The sequence below is a fragment of the Candida tropicalis genome (assembly GCF_000006335.3).
Source record: "Candida tropicalis MYA-3404 genomic scaffold supercont3.6, whole genome shotgun sequence".
In the NCBI taxonomy this organism is placed as follows: Eukaryota; Fungi; Ascomycota; class Pichiomycetes; order Serinales; family Debaryomycetaceae; genus Candida; species Candida tropicalis.
The window spans coordinates 855,857-875,933 of NW_003020058.1; the positions used below are offsets into that span (position 1 = coordinate 855,857).

The 20,077-nt window shown below is 33.0% G+C and overlaps 9 protein-coding genes across 9 annotated transcripts; 4 read left to right on the forward strand and 5 right to left on the reverse strand. All coding sequences in view use genetic code 12, as the record gives it.

Annotated features, from left to right (window-relative positions):
• Positions 1-31: 31 nt before the first annotated feature.
• Positions 32-3,874, forward strand: CTRG_04661 (1,3-beta-glucan synthase component GLS1; the record flags this gene model as incomplete). The annotated part of the gene is made up of 1 exon (XM_002550317.1): positions 32-3,874. One exon carries the CDS (start codon positions 32-34, stop codon positions 3,872-3,874), a length of 3,843 nt encoding a protein of 1,280 aa, XP_002550363.1.
• Positions 3,875-4,484: 610 nt separating this feature from the next.
• On the forward strand, positions 4,485-5,525 carry CTRG_04662 (uncharacterized protein; the record flags this gene model as incomplete). The annotated part of the gene is made up of 1 exon (XM_002550318.1): positions 4,485-5,525. The coding sequence occupies one exon, from the start codon at positions 4,485-4,487 to the stop codon at positions 5,523-5,525; it is 1,041 nt and encodes a 346-aa protein (XP_002550364.1).
• Positions 5,526-6,455: 930 nt separating this feature from the next.
• On the forward strand, positions 6,456-7,751 carry MNN11 (alpha-1,6-mannosyltransferase; the record flags this gene model as incomplete). The annotated part of the gene is made up of 1 exon (XM_002550319.1): positions 6,456-7,751. One exon carries the CDS (start codon positions 6,456-6,458, stop codon positions 7,749-7,751), a length of 1,296 nt encoding a protein of 431 aa, XP_002550365.1.
• A 250-nt stretch (positions 7,752-8,001) lies between these two features.
• Positions 8,002-9,417, reverse strand: EXG2 (glucan exo-1,3-beta-glucosidase; the record flags this gene model as incomplete). Its single annotated transcript, XM_002550320.1, has 1 exon — positions 8,002-9,417. The coding sequence occupies one exon, from the start codon at positions 9,415-9,417 to the stop codon at positions 8,002-8,004; it is 1,416 nt and encodes a 471-aa protein (XP_002550366.1).
• Positions 9,418-10,026: 609 nt separating this feature from the next.
• TOM20 (Tom20p) lies at positions 10,027-10,542 on the reverse strand (the record flags this gene model as incomplete). The annotated part of the gene is made up of 1 exon (XM_002550321.1): positions 10,027-10,542. One exon carries the CDS (start codon positions 10,540-10,542, stop codon positions 10,027-10,029), a length of 516 nt encoding a protein of 171 aa, XP_002550367.1.
• A 373-nt stretch (positions 10,543-10,915) lies between these two features.
• On the forward strand, positions 10,916-11,518 carry CTRG_04666 (uncharacterized protein; the record flags this gene model as incomplete). Its single annotated transcript, XM_002550322.1, has 1 exon — positions 10,916-11,518. One exon carries the CDS (start codon positions 10,916-10,918, stop codon positions 11,516-11,518), a length of 603 nt encoding a protein of 200 aa, XP_002550368.1.
• A 166-nt stretch (positions 11,519-11,684) lies between these two features.
• MGM101 (Mgm101p) lies at positions 11,685-12,536 on the reverse strand (the record flags this gene model as incomplete). Its single annotated transcript, XM_002550323.1, has 1 exon — positions 11,685-12,536. One exon carries the CDS (start codon positions 12,534-12,536, stop codon positions 11,685-11,687), a length of 852 nt encoding a protein of 283 aa, XP_002550369.1.
• A 219-nt stretch (positions 12,537-12,755) lies between these two features.
• On the reverse strand, positions 12,756-15,170 carry CTRG_04668 (uncharacterized protein; the record flags this gene model as incomplete). The annotated part of the gene is made up of 1 exon (XM_002550324.1): positions 12,756-15,170. One exon carries the CDS (start codon positions 15,168-15,170, stop codon positions 12,756-12,758), a length of 2,415 nt encoding a protein of 804 aa, XP_002550370.1.
• Positions 15,171-19,409: 4,239 nt separating this feature from the next.
• Positions 19,410-19,583, reverse strand: CTRG_04669 (uncharacterized protein; the record flags this gene model as incomplete). Its single annotated transcript, XM_002550325.1, has 1 exon — positions 19,410-19,583. The coding sequence occupies one exon, from the start codon at positions 19,581-19,583 to the stop codon at positions 19,410-19,412; it is 174 nt and encodes a 57-aa protein (XP_002550371.1).
• Positions 19,584-20,077: the final 494 nt, after the last annotated feature.

The following is a 20,077-nucleotide window of genomic DNA, read 5'->3' on the forward strand; positions in this document are numbered from 1 at the left end:
TCAACTTTTACTGCCAGTTATATCAAATTGCATGGTTCAGTATAGGTGGATGTCCTACTTGTTGTGGTTCCTTGTTTTCCTTGCTAAATTGGTTGAATCTTATTTCTTCTTGACTTTGTCTTTAAGAGATCCAATCAGAAACTTGTCTACCATGACCATGAGATGTGTCGGTGAAGTTTGGTACGGTGACGTTGTTTGTAGAAATCAAGCCAAAATTGTCTTGGGTTTGATGTATCTTGTTGATTTGTTATTGTTCTTCTTGGATACTTATATGTGGTACATTATCTGTAACTGTATCTTCTCCATTGGTCGTTCCTTCTACTTGGGTATTTCCATCTTGACTCCATGGAGAAACATTTTCACCAGATTGCCAAAGAGAATCTACTCCAAGATTTTGGCCACCACTGAAATGGAAATCAAGTACAAACCAAAGGTTTTGATCTCCCAAATTTGGAATGCTATTGTCATTTCCATGTACAGAGAACATTTATTGGCTATTGATCACGTTCAAAAATTGTTGTACCACCAAGTTCCATCTGAAATTGAAGGTAAGAGAACTTTGAGAGCCCCAACTTTCTTTGTTTCCCAAGATGACAACAATTTTGAAACAGAATTCTTCCCAAGAAACTCTGAAGCTGAAAGAAGAATTTCTTTCTTTGCTCAATCCTTGGCTACTCCAATGCCAGAACCTTTGCCAGTCGACAACATGCCAACTTTCACTGTTTTCACTCCTCATTATTCCGAAAAGATTTTGTTATCTTTAAGAGAAATTATTAGAGAAGATGATCAATTCTCCAGAGTCACTTTATTGGAATACTTGAAACAATTGCACCCAGTTGAATGGGATTGTTTTGTTAAGGACACAAAGATTTTGGCTGAAGAAACTGCTGCTTATGAAAACGGTGATGATTCTGAAAAATTATCAGAAGATGGTTTGAAATCCAAGATTGATGACTTGCCATTCTACTGTATTGGTTTCAAATCCGCTGCTCCAGAATATACTTTGAGAACTAGAATTTGGGCTTCTTTGAGATCCCAAACTTTGTACAGAACTGTTTCCGGTTTCATGAACTATGCCAGAGCTATCAAATTGTTGTATAGAGTTGAAAACCCTGAATTAGTTCAATACTTTGGAGGTGATCCAGAAGGTTTAGAATTGGCTTTGGAAAGAATGGCCAGAAGAAAGTTCAGATTTTTGGTTTCTATGCAAAGATTATCCAAATTCAAAGATGATGAAATGGAAAATGCCGAATTCTTGTTGCGTGCCTACCCAGACTTGCAAATTGCTTACTTAGATGAAGAACCAGCTTTGAATGAAGACGAAGAACCAAGAGTCTATTCTTCCTTGATTGATGGTCATTGTGAAATGTTAGAAAATGGTAGACGTCGTCCTAAATTCAGAGTGCAATTGTCTGGTAACCCAATCTTGGGTGATGGTAAATCTGATAACCAAAATCATGCTGTTATTTTCCACAGAGGTGAATATATCCAATTGATTGATGCCAATCAAGATAACTATTTGGAAGAATGTTTGAAGATTAGATCTGTTTTGGCTGAGTTTGAAGAATTGAATGTTGAACATGTTAACCCATATGCTCCAACCATGAAGAATGATGAAAACAACATCAAGAAGGATCCAGTTGCATTCTTGGGTGCCAGAGAATATATTTTCTCTGAAAACTCTGGTGTTTTGGGTGATGTCGCTGCCGGTAAAGAACAAACTTTCGGTACTTTGTTTGCTAGAACTTTGGCTCAAATTGGTGGTAAATTGCATTATGGTCACCCGGATTTCTTGAATGCTACATTTATGTTGACCAGAGGTGGTGTTTCCAAGGCACAAAAGGGATTGCATTTGAATGAAGATATTTATGCCGGTATGAATGCCATGATGAGAGGTGGTAAGATCAAGCATTGTGAATACTACCAATGTGGTAAAGGTAGAGATTTGGGTTTCGGTTCTATTTTGAATTTCACTACCAAGATTGGTGCTGGTATGGGTGAACAAATGTTGTCTAGAGAATATTTCTACTTGGGTACTCAACTTCCATTGGACAGATTCTTGTCATTCTACTATGGTCATCCAGGTTTCCATATCAATAACTTGTTTATTCAATTGTCTTTACAAGTTTTCATCTTGGTTTTGGCAAACTTGAACTCTTTGGCTCATGAATCTATTATCTGTTCTTACAATAAAGATGTCCCAATTACTGATGTCTTGTATCCATTTGGTTGTTACAATCTTTCTCCAGCTGTTGATTGGATTAGACGTTATACTTTGTCTATCTTTATTGTTTTCTTCATTTCCTTCATCCCATTGGTTGTCCAAGAATTGATCGAAAGAGGTGTTTGGAAAGCATTCCAAAGATTCGTTAGACACTTTATTTCATTGTCTCCAATGTTTGAAGTTTTCGTTGCTCAAATCTATTCTTCATCTGTTTTCACTGATTTGACTGTTGGTGGTGCTAGATATATTTCCACTGGTAGAGGTTTTGCTACTTCTAGAATTCCATTTTCAATCTTGTACTCACGTTTTGCTGATTCATCTATTTACATGGGTGCTAGATTGATGTTGATTTTGTTGTTTGGTACTGTTTCCCACTGGCAAGCACCATTGTTGTGGTTCTGGGCTTCATTGTCTTCATTGATGTTCTCACCATTTATTTTCAACCCACATCAATTTGCTTGGGAAGATTTCTTCATTGATTACAGAGATTTCATCAGATGGTTGTCTAGAGGTAACACCAAATGGCACAGAAACTCCTGGATTGGTTACGTTAGACTTTCTAGATCTCGTATCACTGGTTTCAAACGTAAGTTGACTGGTGATGTTTCTGAAAAGGCTGCTGGTGATGCTTCAAGAGCCCACAGATCCAATGTGTTCTTTGCCGACTTTTTGCCAACTTTGATTTACACTGCTGGTCTTTATGTCGCCTACACTTTTATCAATGCTCAAACTGGTGTCACTTCATATAGTTATGAAATCAATGGTTCTACTGATCCACAAGAAGTCAATGCTACATTGAGACTTATCATTTGTGCCTTGGCCCCGGTTGTTATTGACTGTGGTTGTTTGGCCGTTTGTGTTGGTATGGCCTGTTGTGCTGGTCCAATGTTGGGCTTGTGTTGTAAAAAGACTGGTGCCGTCATTGCTGGTATTGCCCATGGTGTTGCTGTCATTGTCCACATTGTCTTTTTCATTGTCATGTGGGTTACTGAAGGTTTCAACTTTGCTAGAATGTTGTTAGGTTTAGCCACCATGGTTTATGTTCAAAGATTATTGTTCAAGTTCTTGACCTTGTGTTTCTTGACTAGAGAATTCAAGAATGATAAAGCCAACACTGCTTTCTGGACTGGTAAATGGTACAACACTGGTATGGGTTGGATGGCATTTACTCAACCATCTCGTGAATTTGTTGCCAAGATCATTGAAATGTCTGAATTTGCTGGTGATTTCATGTTGGCCCATATTATCTTGTTCTGTCAATTACCAATCTTGTGTATTCCATTAATTGATAGATGGCACTCCATGATGTTGTTCTGGTTGAAACCATCCAGATTAATCAGACCTCCAATCTATTCCTTAAAACAAGCCAGATTAAGAAAGAGAATGGTTAGAAAATACTGTGTTTTGTACTTTACTGTTTTGATTATGCTTGTTGTTATTATTGCCGCTCCAGCTGCTGCCTCTGGTCAAATTGCTGTTGATCAATTTGCCAATATTGGTGGTTCTGGATCCATTGCTAATGGTTTGTTCCAACCAAGAAATGTCAGTAATAATGATACTGGTAATCATAAACCAAAATCATACACTTGGAGTTTCTTGAGTACCCGTTTCACTGGTACTACCAAGGGTTATTCCACAAATCCATTTTAGAAAGTTTCATTTTCTTTTTTAATAGAAATCATTTCCACTGGTTCTTTGTTTTTTTTTTATAAATTTTATTTTATCCATCCATTCATTCATTTATGAAATTATATATTTTAAGGGGGTTGTTTCAAGTGTAACTTTATATTAGCTTTTTTTTTATCAAAATTATTGTTATATACTAAATTCAGATTAAGATTTTGTTGAATATTGATATCTTGAATTATATATATATACAAATCTGTTTATTATTATTATTATTTTTTATTTTTATATATAAATCTATTATACAAATACAAGTTTTCTATTCGTTTACATCAATTTGTTCACATGTAAAGCCACAACTATTGGTTGTTTCGGGAGACAATTGGTGATCTTGAAAAAAGAGAGCAGCATTCAAGGGTAGGAAGGGGAAAAAAAAGGGAGATTTGTTAACAACACCGTAATCAACAAAAAAAAAAAAAAAATTGAATTAAAAAACAAATAGAAAGAAAGAAATAAAAATACATCCACGAATTCTTTTTCTGACAACAAGTTTATTCATTTTTTGTATTGAAGAGATATTACGTGAGAATAGTTCATTTCCCCATAGTAGAATCATATAAGTTTTACGTAATCAATGAGTATATTAAGAGGGCACAAATTACCTAAATCTTCGAAGATATTACTCAGTTTATTAACCAGTATATCTGGATTATTGTTAGTTCTCAAGTATGAAAGTTATAGAAGTCTTTTGGCTGCCACAAATGAACCTATTAAATTCCATGATGTTAGAATCCCATTTATTCAATTGATTCCTCGTTCAACCATTTTCAATCCATGGGTGTTAGTACTGGCTATTTTTGCTGAGATCAGTATTTTCACTTTTATTTTATCTGCTACTATTTTGTACGTGGGTAGTAAATTTACCGAAAGATTCTGGGGTTATTTGGAAGTAATTAAATTTATTCTTATAATTGGAACAATTACCAATTTATTCACCATTGTTCTTGCAATCATTTCAAATATTATTAGAGAAGATGCCAAAAATATGGATCAACCATTAGGTGGAGGCATTTCATATTATTTTGCCTTTCTTGTTGTTTTTAAGCAATTGATTCCTGAACATAATATTGTTTTATTTCAAGGATTGGTTAATTTTAGAGTTAAACATGTTCCATTTGCCCTTTTGATTATTTTCACACTTTGGTCAATTTTTATCTCAAAGTCAATGTACCCAGCCGTTCCTTCTATTGGAAGTTTCTTTGTTTCCTTTTTTTATTTAAGATTTTTCCAATCTTTGAGTACAGAACCAAACTTGCCACTTTCAAGTAATGATGCATCCAATAGCTCGGTTATCACGGGTGATGCTTCTGATACTTTCCAATTGATTGAGTTCTTCCCAAATGTTACCAAACCAATATTGACCCCTGTTTTCAACCAAGTTTATGAAGTCAGTGTCTTGTTGGGAATTATTACTCCATTCAATGATGAATCTGTTGAACAAAGTAATTTGAGAGCTCAAAAGAGACAAGAACAAGTGAACCAGAATCATAAGAACGTTGCCAATTCTGTAGCTGAAAGAAGAAGACAAGTGGCCTTACAGGTTATTGAAGATAGAATTAACAAAGAAACTGCAGCCGCGGCGGCGGCAGCAGCATCTAGTGAAAATAGCAAATAGTGATATTGAACTGTTGTCAAAGAGAGGTGGGATTACCCTAATTCGGAAGGTAATTGATAAAGGTTTTAAGATTGGAATAAATTTCATCTTATTATGTAGAATATCGAGGTCATTTCTTTTGTGATTGATTATATTTCAATTATTTTTTTGTTTTGTTTAAGTTTCTTTTGTATTACCAATTTTTTTTTTATAAAGCACAAATGTCTAAATTAAATGTAGAAGTACCTACCAACAAAGAGAGCTTGACGTACATACAAGCATCACAAATTTTGGACCACTGTTATCGTCAATGACGGTTGAAAACAATCAATAAGTGTCGAGCCAACGGCTTCTTCTTCATTAAGAATAAAATTTCGTTGTTCTTCCCACCACCAAAAGTAAAACCAAAGACAAAACCCCCAAAAAATACTGTATGAATTGAATCTGGCAGCAGAAATTGAACGGAGTAGCGCGATGAGGATGGTTCAATCTTGCATTCGAGATTTTCAGAATTTTCTTTCTTTCTTTTTTTTTTTTTTTCCTTCTTCTACTTTCACAGAATGAATGCGTGAATGTTTGATGTGCTCTCTCTCTCTCTCTTTTTCCCGCGTGTCGTTTTGTGCCATTCGACGTATTAAAATGACGAAACAGAAATTCAGTGCATTTTTTTTGTTTTTCGGTGACAACACAACAACGGACAAAAAACCGAGTTACTGTACACACACACACACACACATCGTAATCAACAATTTTTTTTTTCTTTCCTTTTCATCTTCTCTTTTGAAACAGAAAATTTTTCCTGATTCTTTTTTTTTTTTTTAAAAAAAAACAAATTCTTTGTTTATACTTTCACATTTTTGAATATTCCATCAACTTATCAAAGATTGGCTAATCCTGTCCAGGTGAAATTTTAATCAATCTTCTTTCTACTTATCCATATCATTATAGATCATGTTTAGTACAGGAGGTGGCTCAGGCACATTCAAGCCAAAGTATGGGAAGTCCAATACATCATTCTTGCCTCTACCTGCTACATTTCAAAGAATTAACCGTAAAACTAGATTACCATTAATAATAGTGGCATTGTTATTTGTTTGGTATTTTTTAAATCCACTTTCGTTCATTAATTATATATTCTTTTCGTCCACTTCCACTGTAACTTATCCAAAAGGTCATCCATTGACAAGTAGACAAACAATTGAAACAACATCAAAATACATTTATCCTCCAATTGAACATGCTCCTTTGTTAAAGAAATTGACATCCGAGAAGTTATTTATTGAACATCGTTATAGGGATCAAGACATGGATAAAGTTAAAATAAAATCATTAAATGATTTCGATGATCCAGATTATACCGTGCAAAAACAAATAGAAGATGATCAAAACAAAAAACTGGATTTAGACAAAGCTAAAAACCACTTCAAAAACCAAGACAAAATTGTATACAGTCCTTCTTCAAGTTCAAAAGGTCCTGAATTGGTTATTGTTACTGCTGTTGATTTCGATAAATATTCATTGGATGCATTAACAAAGATTGTTCAAAATAGAGTTGATTATGCTCATTTGCAAAATTATGGTATCTATGTCAGATGGTACCAAGAATTTTTACCATATTTTAATGATTTCAATGCTTTAAATGACAAGGAAAGATCAAAATGGGTTAGAGTATTTTGTATGAAAGCAGCCATGTTTGCATTCCCAAATGCCAAATGGTTCTGGTATTTGGATCAAGATGCATTAATTATGAATATGAAGACTAATGTTGATGATTATTTGTTGGAAACCAATTCATTGAGCTCCGTTATGTTAAAAGATCAACCGTTGATTCCTCCTAATGGACTTATTAAGACATACAAAAATGCTAAAGCTGAAGCAATAAGATTTATCTTTGTCCAATCTAGTCAAAAAATTGAAACCGCATCATTCATTGTCAAAAATGATGCTATTGGTAAATCAATGTTGGATATCTGGGGTGACAATCTTTACTTGAATTATCCAAATTTCCCATACGGTCCAGACTCAGCCTTAACTCATATCTTACAATGGCATCCATTTATTTTGAGTAAAACCACGATTGTCCCTACAAAGACTATTAGTGCTAGTCATACATTCAAGGATGTTGGTAAAAACTTTGCTTATGAAGATGGTGATTTGGTCGCACAATGGGATGACTGCAATAATCCAACTGAATGTGAAAGTATATTGAATAACTATTACAATAAATTGAAGAAAGCAAAGGCTTAGAATATAGGAATAGCAAAAACAAGAACACGAAAATCATCATCATCATTAGTCCTGATGGTTTGAATTGGTTAATATATAGAAATTTTCTTTTTTATTTCACTTTTATTTAAAATGTATGCGTAATCTATTTTTTTTTTTCTATTTTTCGACTGTCTCTGATAGTTTTTGCAACACGAAGCAAGTAAGCAGAAGAAAAAAAAAAGTTATTTATACTCAAAGTAAGTTTTTTTGTCTATAAAATTTGTCTCTATTAAATAAAGAACAAGATCAATGTTTGAATGACAACTAAACTCCAGGTAATACCAACTTTGGTAGAATCACTGGTGTCAACTCCATTCTTAACATATTTGAAATTATCCAAAGGTTGTGGGATAATGTCATTTTTAACTAAAGCTCTAAAATCCCATTCAGTTGCAGCTTCAGTTTTCCAACACCAGAAAATCCAACCTTGAGAACTATTTCCATATTGATATAATTGCATTTCAACAAAACGTCTATAATCCTTTTTCTGTTGCTTAGACCAATTTTCTGGACTTCTAGTAAAATCAGCACAACTACCAACTCGATCATTCGTATAAGGAGATGTACCTTCATATCTTGATCCTAAACCAACACCATTTAACCATGGTGCACAATCAGTTAAAGCTGCAGACCATTCACCAATAATTGATCTAGTGGTGGATTTACCAATAGATGATGCATAATTTTTAATATTATCTAAATGAGTTGAAACATTCAGGGCAATTTGTGATTCGGAAAACACTTCATAATGATGATGGTCAATAATCACATTTTCAAAATCTGCAGTTTTTGTAATGGTTCCATTGGTTCCATTTGCTGTTGAAGTGATATTGACTTCTCCATCAGCAATAAAGTCATCCCAATATCCAATTTGTTGGAAAGCTTCTTGAAAGAAAATCGTATTATTGACAATTTGAATATTTCTAGCATCATTATAAGATTCAATATAGAAATCTTTAAGTTTATCCAAATCAGGATTAAACGGTTCATTGACAACTTCAATACCTATAATTGTATCGTTATACTCTCTGGCATATTCGCCAGTTCCATATTTTTCATAGATTTGTTGCAAAACATTATAAGTATGATTAATATATTCAGTTTTATTTTGCCATCCAGGATATCCAAGATTTCTTAATCCTGAATTATCAAATCCATTTTGAGTATTTGGGACACCATGTAAATCAATCAAGACTTTCAAATCATTGTTACGAGACCACTCAATTGCTTTATCAAGATATTCTTGTGCTCCAGATACATATGGATCACCATCCATTTTTTCAAATGACCAATAACCTATAGGAATTCTCACCATATTTAAACCATATTTTTTAATTTCTTCAAAATCAGATTCATTATACATTGATTCCCAATGTTCAGTTAATCTTTTGGTAGCTTCTTCTTCACCCAACTTTTCACAATAATGGTATTCATCAACTGGGATATCATCTGCTGTTTCATTGGATAAAAGAGTTGCATTAAATAATGTTGGTGTGATATAAGGTTCAAGAACTAACCATCCACCAATACTAACTCCCTTGTATTGGAAATCAGACAAGTTTGTTTGTATAACTGATGAATTGAGGGACAAGACTTGAACGACAAGTAAAGCGAATGCAAATATCAAACGAAAGTAAGATACCATGTTGTTGGCTAAACTGATGTTAAACAATCAAAAGAATGAAATGAAGATTATAAAAAAGAAGAAGAAAATTATGAAAATAAAAAAAAAAAAAATAAAATAGTAACATCAGATTTTGGTTAGGATTTTATTTGAAAGGAATATCACATAACTACAACACAAAGCAAATGAAAGCACAGGAAAGTATGTAGAAAAGAAAAACAAAAGGGATTTCCACAATATGAAAGAAAATTTAGTATCCGTATGCTTGGCGAACTGAGTTGAGGATTGAACATCTGAAAATCTCAAATTAATTACATTAACGGTAGTGACTTAGTGACGCGAATAAGAATAGTTTTCTAAAATTAGATATCTATGAAACCTTTTTTGATACCTACCTTATAAAATGAATATATACAAATAAAGAGGAAACATAAAACAACAAGAAAGATTAATAAATGGTGGAATAAACAGATATGAAAAGAAAAAAAAAAAATCAACGAAAGAACTTAAGATTGGGATCAATCGTAAAAGAATAAAATAAAAATCCACAAAAAGATGAGCTCTATCACGTGTCGTCTTTTAAATTTTCTATAACTTCTTCTTCTTCTTCATTACCTAAATGGCTACCGTTTAATCCAAATCTTCTTCAGTTGGTTTCAAATCTTTGACAGTTGGAGCACCTTTACTTAAAATACTAGAAACAGAAGCTGGTGGATAGACAGCAATCATCATAACAACCAATTCATAAACATCTTCTGGAACAGTCTTTTGATAGATACCCAAGATATCAGTAGGATTTGGATAAACAGCCAAAGCTTTGTAGAAACAAATAGCAGCTTCAGTGGCATCAGTCTTTGCTTTTTGTTCACCAAGGGCAACTTGTTCCATGAAAAATGCTTCTCTTTCAGTCAAATCAGTTGGAATTGGGTTCTTTTCTAAATCTTCCAATAATGCCTTTTTAACAGATTCCAATTTATTTTGTTTAGATTCAGCTTCTTGTTTAGCTTTCAATTTCTTTTGCTTAATATCTCTTTTCTTTAATGATTTTCTAAATTCTGGAGAATGTCTACGTTGATAATCAAAGTATACTGCGTATCCTGTAATAGCAGCAGCTGCAACAGCAGTTATAGTTAATGCCTTGTTCATTTTATTATCAATTTAAGGAATCTGAAAAAGATGAATCAAAATGATGTGGATGATAAAAGTAGTAACTCTATCAATAAGATCGGCTTCACTTTTTTTTTTAGTTTTCAACCCATTTTTCTGTTGCTTGATGGTCAATTTTTTTCCTTCGGTCTATGAAAATTTTTAACTATTTGTTGATTTCCCAACATGGCAATGTACGTCTTTGAACTCGCGCATATATAGAATGTCTTATTTTTCACGACTTTTTGATTGGGCGAGAAAATCCAGAACCAAACAGAAAGTAGAAAAGGAAAAGGAAAAAAAAAAATACCATTGATTGAAGAGTTGATTTTAAAATATACTCCCAACACCATTACTACTAATATTATTAATAATGCCTGAACAAGTCGAAGTAGCAGAAGTTGTTCCACTTCCAGACTCAAGTTTTAAATACCCAAGTCCATTAGCCAACTTTTCAAAAGGTATTGGTTATCCAGCATGGACTCCAATTGATACTCAAAAAGAAGTTGGTCAAATTTTAAGATTTGGTTTCTACTCAACTGTTGGAGCTTACGCATGGTTATATTTCTGGAAAAGAACTACATTTAAATTACAATTACCACTTTCTGTTGTTGCATTCTTTGGTATTGCTAGAGGTGTGCAAGATTCTGTTGCTAATATAAGAGAAACCAATGATTGTTGGAACACATTTTGGGGTTTAACTTCTGCCAATGCTGTTGTTTTAAGTGCTGGTTTCAAAAACATTCCACCTAAACATAAGATTATAACTGCTGCTTTTGGTACTGCTGTTGCAACTATTCTTGATAGAGCTTATTGGGCCCAATCTACCAGTTCTCCAAGATTGGAAGCTAAGTATGAATTGGCTAATGAAAATGAAAACTTACCAAAACAACAATTCTGGGATGTTTGGCAAAGAAAACCATTAACCCAAACTATTGAAGAATTGGGTGTCGGTAGAGGTATTTTTAAACCGTAGATTGTTTAAATAAAGAGGACTACGTAAGGTGTTGAGTTGTGTACATTATTTATCCATATATATATATTCCAAAACCAAAAACAACAAGAGAAGTTTAATAAACGGATTTAAGTAATTGAGATAATTGTTTATTATTGGTCTATGTACATAAAAGAAGAGAAAGATCTTAGATAGCTTTAAATGGATATGGGATTTCCTTGTTAGTTTTCAATCTCCATAATTTCTTTTTAGTCTTTTTAGTAGCATGTTCAACAAAGATTTCTTCACAATATTTCTTCTTCCAAGCTCTAACAAAAGCTGGATCCCATAGTTCACTAGCAATTCCCAAATCTTTACAACATCTCATTAAAGCATTACTTTTACAACCTTCTAAAGCAGTAGTAATTTTGTCTTCGCCACCAAAATAATCTTGTTCTCCACGAGCAATACTAACTAATCTACCATGACAAATTAACCCATATTCACGACTAATTTGAGTTGGAGTTATAAAAGTTTCTGTTCTTGGAGCCAATCCCCAACCACCTGGACCAAACGCACGATTCAAAACTCTACGGTATTTAATTTCTGGTAAATATAATAATCCATCCGGTTTGATCTCAATATCTTTAGCATCTATTGGTGTCAATAAAATATCAGCAATTTCTCTTGAAAATGGTTGTGACCCTAAACCATGGAATGAATCAGACCAATTAATAGTTCCATTGTTATTATTAAAGAGCGGAGCTTCTAATGGAGAATCATGAAATAAAGCACTACCATGACTTCCCAGTTCATTACCAGTTCCTATAATATCATTTTCTTCTTCTCCTTCTTGTTCAACTTCAAATTCTTCTTTTGGTGTAGTTACTGCCTTTGGTTTGACGACTGGACTGGCTCGCTTGTAGGAACGATTATATGATCTTGTTACAGTGCTGCTAGCCTTTGTAGTAGCAGTGACATAGTATCTAGTTAAAGGAACACGGGATAACGAGTACTTTATTGGATTTAGCATTGTGAATATGTGTTGTTTATAGTACATTACAAGTAAACCAAACAACCAGTTTTTTTTTTTTGTTGTTCCTAGTTTTGTTTCACAGTAAATAACTGTAGAATAGAATTTTCCTCACATCAAGTTTTCGCCTTTCCATGACGCGTGTGTACGTTGTTGCGACAAAGATATTGCAAATTTAAAATACTTCTTCTAACTTTGTATGTGTACATCTAAAATTTTCTACAAAATAAATATACAATATTTAAACTACTCAGACTTTTTCTCTCCTTCTGGTTTTTTGGAATAATTAGGAGCTGGCATATGATTGAACCTCCCAAAGTATTCAAAATCGAATAAAGATTTTCGGAAAGGTTTTGTCAACTCAAACTTTGCAGTCAAATGATTATACTCATTGTTTCCTTCAAGATTCAATAACAGTTTCGTCATTGTACTATCAAACATAAGTTTTTTTTCTCTTTCATGCAAACCAGTTGCTCTTTGTGTTATATAGTACTCGATTAGAACATGCCTGTTTATCATCAACAATCTAACCTTGTCTTCAAAGTTCATGTTTTCGATTAATTCTATGATATTCTGCCGTCTCTGCTCTTCACTAGGGGATTCATACTTCTCAGGTTCAAACGCAGGTAAAAGTTGAGATTCTTCTATCCATAGTCTTACTGCTGGAACATAATAGTAACCTTGGAAATAATACGATGATACACCTTTTCTATATTCATAAGTTAACATCGTCATTATATCATTGGGAACCAACACCGGAGTTCCCCCAAGCATCGAATATCTCAAGGGGTTAATGCTTTCATAAGTTGTCCAATGCTTTCTTCTATCCATATAAAGTTCTACTGGTAGATCTTTTGATTTTCTGTCGTCCACATATTCATGGAATCTGTATGGAGGTTTTTCATCATTCATTCCTACTCCCGTGATATCAATATAGCTACCAGTATCAATATCAATAAATCTTGCATCAATGTAATTATCTCTTCCAGGAATATTTCTATGGTGGAGAAAAGTTGAACAATCAATCAAATATTTACCATACCCTTCATTTAAATCTTCGACGACTATAGTCATATTATAATTAAGAGCTAATCGAGCCAATTCAGAAGAGGGCATTTGAAGATCAATATCAATATCATATGGAAACATCAAACCATTCCAAAACCAAGCTAACAATGGACCATGTGCAATCCAAGAAACAATTCCTTTAGCTTCAGCAAATTTAAACCAATTCCGAAGTAATCTATCTAAAATAATCTGTTCACGGACTTCTAGTTGTGGATATGTCCAACTATCATCTTTCAAAAATTTCATAGCCCCATTGAAAAATCTCCATTCATAATGCCAGCCAGTATCTAGATTTAACTTACTTCTCCTTAAAGTAGCCAACTTATAATAAGTGGGTTCATCTTTGGCAGAAAATAAATTACAATACTTTAGACTTTGATAATAATTCAATTCACGAGGGGTTAAATCAGTATTGGATTCAAGTTTGTTTTCTCCCCTTTTCTGATCAATTTGACCCAACCTTTCCTCAAACTCAATTATTTGTCTATCGATATCCGCTTGAGAATAATGAAAGTAGGAAGGATCTAGATTTATTTCTCTTGTGATTGTTGTATCTGATTTATTTTTAGTAATTTTATTCACACCATGGATATCATCGTCTGGATCAAGGGGACGTGGCTGAATAGTAGATAACAATTTTCCAAACTCTTCTTGAGGATTAAAAGAGATTCGCAAATTTTCATCTAAATGGTTAGCGTCAATTCCACGACGCATCAAGAATCTTTCAAATAAGTCACTATCAACAAGTCTTTCTCTCTTTGGTGAAATTTGAGCTTCATAAGTACCATTGGGAGTTAAGAAAATCATCGAGAATGGGTTTTCTTGATGAGTCAACAAGAATGACTTTCCTTGCATCATTACTGGCTTATGGGTAGCTTTATTCATTGGTGATTTTTTCACTACATATCCTGGCAACTGTTCTCTTGTAAAACCCATTTGTTTCAATTCATCATCAGTGAGATTAACCAAATCAACACAATAATCCGAAAATTTTGGCCGTTTGTTGGAAAATCTTTGCAACCAATCACAATTATAACGCTGATCAACTGGTTTAGATAATTCTTCATTCAAAGCAGTCAAATCAACCCAATCGGACCAAGCAAAAGGTAATTCAATTAAATTATCCTTATCCATTAAGTTTTTAGGATTTTGAGTTTCGAATTGGTGTCGTAATTCATCTAAATATACAGCCAAAGTAAATCTAGGTTCATAATACAACAAATGGTTATTCTGCCAAGTGATTTGACCTTTTTCCTGTGGAGGCAAGAAATCCTTTGGATTTAGATCTACAGAAGGAAACTCCATACTGGAGTTGCCCAACCAAAATTCATTATTTTCGTTGGTTGCAACTTTTTTCAATAGTTGTAAAATCGTTTGTTGTGCAGTTGAAGAATCATAACTGCCATCTTGATTTATAGTCATCTTTTCTTTTGATACCACCTCATGATCAAGAATGTACTCAACATCAGGATCAGTGGAATTTTCGATTTGACCTACATTAGGAAATTTGAGGAACCTGGACTTGATAAGATAACATATATTGAAAATTAAAACCACGATGAATATGGTTCGTAGAAGCTTGAGATCTGGCATTAGTATTCCTTTTTGAATTTTGAAAAGAGGTATTCCTTCAGTTGTTTAACTCCTTGAAAAATTAGTTGACTTTTATCTAATGGACTTGAGGTCTAGATCGAATATAAAACAAATAAAAAAAAAGGAGTATAAGGTATAATCAAAAATGGAGTGAAAAACTAAAAGCAGGAAAAGATGCAGGGTTAAAATATATTCTACATCAGTTTATAGTTTTTGCTTTACTGTTTGTAACGTAATATGTTGTTTTGCAAAAGAAGTATATATCTCTATAAAAAAAGGCAATATTTGTACCTATAATAGAGTTCCCAATTTGGTTAAATAATAGTAAATATAATATCCAAACAATTACGTGTTACGATTTGATTATTTCTGCAACTTAATGCAAGTCACGGGTAGAAATCTTTGTAACAGTTTAAAAAAAAACTTTGTGATTGTTAAAGATTGGATTGTTGCAAACTATTTAAAGTGGGACAGAAGGAGAGAAAGTCATTACCCGTCAAATCGTTAGCTGGAAATAGCAAGGTTGAAAAATGGCGTATTGATAATCAGATTTAGCTAAGAATAACCACACGTGATTTCTGAACCCTACCTCTGTTATTAATTTCAGGAGATATTTTGTACAGGTCGCTGATGTGTGATTATGTTAAATTTCTTTCTTTTGTATAATGTATTTTCATTAATTATTATTAATACTCCAATCGATAATATTATAGTTCTCAAACTTTCTTTTAAAAGAAAACAAAAAAACACGAATGTTAATGTTAAATTGCAATAATAATAATAAGAATAATAATAATAAACGACGATAGTGTGGGTAGTATTTATGTGTCAGGTTGAATTCTTGACTTATTCAATTAAATGAGAAATAAACCGGAGAAACTGGTTACATTGAATTGACACTCGAATATTTCCACCAGAAGCCACACGTATAGGAAAATTATCATTATTATTGTTGCTTCTTGTTTGGGTGAGTACCAGTTTGAGTCACACCTACCTATTAATGTTACGTGTACATTGATTATTCATAAATTAAACCAACAGATCTGATCACACGAGTATTATCACTAAGGTTCAGTTTTTCTTGTCCTGGAGTGGATAAAAGGGACGATGGTTGAGGAAATACGCTCACGTCGTCAAAATAAAAATTTTAATGCCCAAAAGAGGAACACGCCAAGATATGGGTTTTTGTCGTTTTTTCGATTATATACGAATAGTATGGCCAGGGCTCATTTGAAGTCGGATTGAAGCAAATTTTTGGGTATTTTTTGATTATATTGATGGCTTTGTACAATGAAGTACAACTTGTAATAAGATTTCAAAAAGTTTTTGTTGAAATTCCTCGGTAAAAAAAAAACTTCCACCTATTTGGTATAGAAGGATTAATCGAACACTACAATATATAAGTATCTAACCATAAGTATTTTATATTTACTAAGATCTATTTACTGTTTAAGTTAAATAGACTTGTATATACTAACATATCCCAATATAACAATATAAAGAAAAGCAAACAATTCTTAAAACATTCAATGTTTTCTTTAATTTATTCTAAACCGTTACCTGTTTAATCAGTTTGGGTCAAGATACCACCCTTCAAGATGTTGGTGAATAAAGAAGCAGTATCGAAAATACCATGGGTGATCAATTCACTGGCCAAACCTTGAACAGTGTATTGGGTTCTTTTTTCAACTTGAATTTCTTGACTCTTGGTTGGGGTAACAACAGCTGAGTAAGCAGCAGAGACCATAAGGGTAGAAGCTAAAACGGTGGAGAATCTCATTGTAAATAATAGCAAGATGGGTATAAATTGAATTGAGGGTTAATTGATGAGAAAAGAAAGAAATTAGAATTGAAATGTTATCTACAAAGAAAAATCCTCTTTATTTATATAGATCCAGAGAAGTCAATCAAAAATAAAAAAAAAAGTATGGCCAAACGTTCATACAATACGTTGCCTTACTTTGATTGTAGAAAACAAATTTTGTTTTGTTGCAAAATTTTCTCTGACAAAATACAAAAATACCAAAACAGAAGAACAATAAAATTATCGTGGATTGTAAATAAAGATCTGCCAAACATGTACGTATAATCACCTAAATGTCAACATAAACTCACAAAAAATGGGTGCTCCACTTATAGTAGTATCAAATAATTTTGTCAATTGGATATAAGTAATTCCCTTCAATCTAATCAGTTTGAGTCAAAATACCACCATTGGCGACATTTTTAAAGAAGGTCAAAGTATCAAAAATACCATGGTAAACCAATTCACTTACTAACCCTTGAACGGTATATTCAACTCTTTTAGCAACATGAACTTCCACAGTTTTGGTGGGAGTGAGACCTGAAGCAACGGACAAAACTAATGTGATAGTAGTAGCAATAGTAGCGAATCTCATGGTTTAATATTAAGTGAGTCTGTTTATATTTTTTTTTTTTGTAGCAGGGATCAACCTAAAATTTCAAGTTAGAATAGGAAAATAATGGTGGCTTAGAATGAACTAAAATACAGAGCAATGAACCGATTAATCGAGAATGTACTTTCAATATATACCGTAGAATCTCTCTTTTGGTGAATTGAAACATTTAATTAGAACCGTTATACTCATTTACTGTGGAGCTTATCACTTATTCTAAATTTTTTTCGCAGTAATTGAGAATGAGAGGATTGGCGGAGCACAAAAGGAAGATTTTCGATTTTAAGCTGAAACTCAAGCAAAACAAAAAGAAAAAAATAACCATAAAACAATCTACGTCAAAGAAGAACCGCAAACAAAATAATCCAGTGTTAGCGATTCACGAGATATCCATGGTCTTCAACAACCTCACATGTTGTTTGCCAAGCATCATCGAGATCTCAAATGATAACAAGAGATTTCAGTTACGATAGGTTATTTCTTGGAAGATTCCTAAATAATCTCGTGCCTGATATCTCTCTCAAAGAGAAAAATAAAACAACCAATGTGTCAAAGGCAAATGACGATCACATTCCGACGTAAATCTGGTCTCAGAATACCGCGTTAAATTTGATATACAGCCAATCATATGGATGTGAAACGTAATTACACCAATAAACTCCACATCAATAACGTAGATCTAGAAACAGAAATAAAGGTTCTTGGCATGGTATAAAGGAATACTGATATCGCTTCATTTTCTTCTACAAATTTCATTCTTTTCTGTATTTTCCATTTCCGTTATACCAATTCGTCCACAATGCTTAATCCTTAGTAGAGAATTTCTTATCCTCAAGAGCCTTCCGAGGTCTTGGTATTTGTTTATATTTTTCCAATTCTTCCACTGTGATTATTGAATGATCATAAACAATGAACCAATTCAATTCTTTCTTGTGTTTCATCCCTTGATCATCAATCGGGATAATCAATGAAACAGCCTTACCCGATATCTCCATTCCTTTTGTCATTGATGAAGGGAAGAAATGGAACGTGGTGTAAGAATTCAAGATGATCAAACCATAACTTTACAAAGAAACTCGAGGTAAGGATTATTGTACTAGAATGATTCAGTTGCCCAAGTCGCTGGTTGACTAGTGGTACTTTACGTAGGATATTTTAAAAATCTATTTCGAACTGAAGAAACGTGTTTTTTATTATCGATAGTGCGGTCGTTACATGGTAATGGTTATTAGAATAACATTCATTATGCTTTCTTTATTGTCCAGCAATGCACAACTTGACGACAGATAGTTCTGATGCAATAAACAAGGATAAATTCGCTCTATTTTAACAAAAACTTCCATACTTAAACTAAGCCTTTATTCCAATACAGGCATCTATGTAATCTATCCAAAGGATTATTGATGCAGGGGTTAAATCGAAGAATAATAAGGAAAGAAAGGAAAAAAAAAAGAAACCATAGGTGGCTACAACAGTTGCGAAAAAGTTTAATTTTCTCCTTTGGTGAATAAGAGCGCAAATTAGTTGCATAAACATGGTAAATCCTAATGAGTTTCCCCAAATTTGAAAACATATCTACAATAATTCAATAGTAGTAAAAACCGACTTTGTATGTAAAACAAAGAAAAAAAACATCCATTATATAAAAAAAAATAAACAAATAAAAATACACATTATTCATGAATATAAGTAATAATAATAAGAATAAAATTAGATAATGCAACTTGGCATAAATATCTCCGACAACTCTCTCTCTGTACTATGGAATCTGATTTATTAGATAAATTGTGTTATTGAACCTTCACAGCTTTGACATCACATGCTAGTGTTTGAAAATAATATATAATGCATGGATTATACCTGGGAAATAACCCAAAATTGTAAGAAGAACATTGATCCAGAATTGTTTACCAAGACCAATTTCCATGAAAACACCCAATGGTGGCAAGATGATAGCACCAATGATTTTGAAAATATCTGTACAAGTGAAAGCCATTATTGATTAGTTTGTTATTAATTTGAGGAAGGGTTAGTTAATTGAGCAAGTTAAAAAAAAATTAAAAAACTAACTTCACTTTCTTTCAATGGGAATTTACTCCCCTTTTATAGTAGGACAATGTTTTTTCTTTCTTCGTCTAAACAACAGCAAAAATAAACATGACAGGAATGTTTTCGATTTGTTAAGATTGCTGCGGTTAATAAGGAAACTTGTTGCACGCAAGATTTATTTTTACAGAAATGGTCACGCACGACCATTTACTTAGCCTCACATATGGCGTGTAGTTATAGTAATTATTCTGTCATTAATCTACTGTTTGCTTACACAGAATATGTTGGTTATCAGACTACTACATATAATTTTCTTTATTTCATTGGGTGGTATATAAATAGGACCACTGAGGCTGGGTACCAATGATCATGAATCGCAATCGAGGGTATTAAAGTAAAAGTTTATCATACTACATATTTGCTCTTGGCTAAAACTTTACA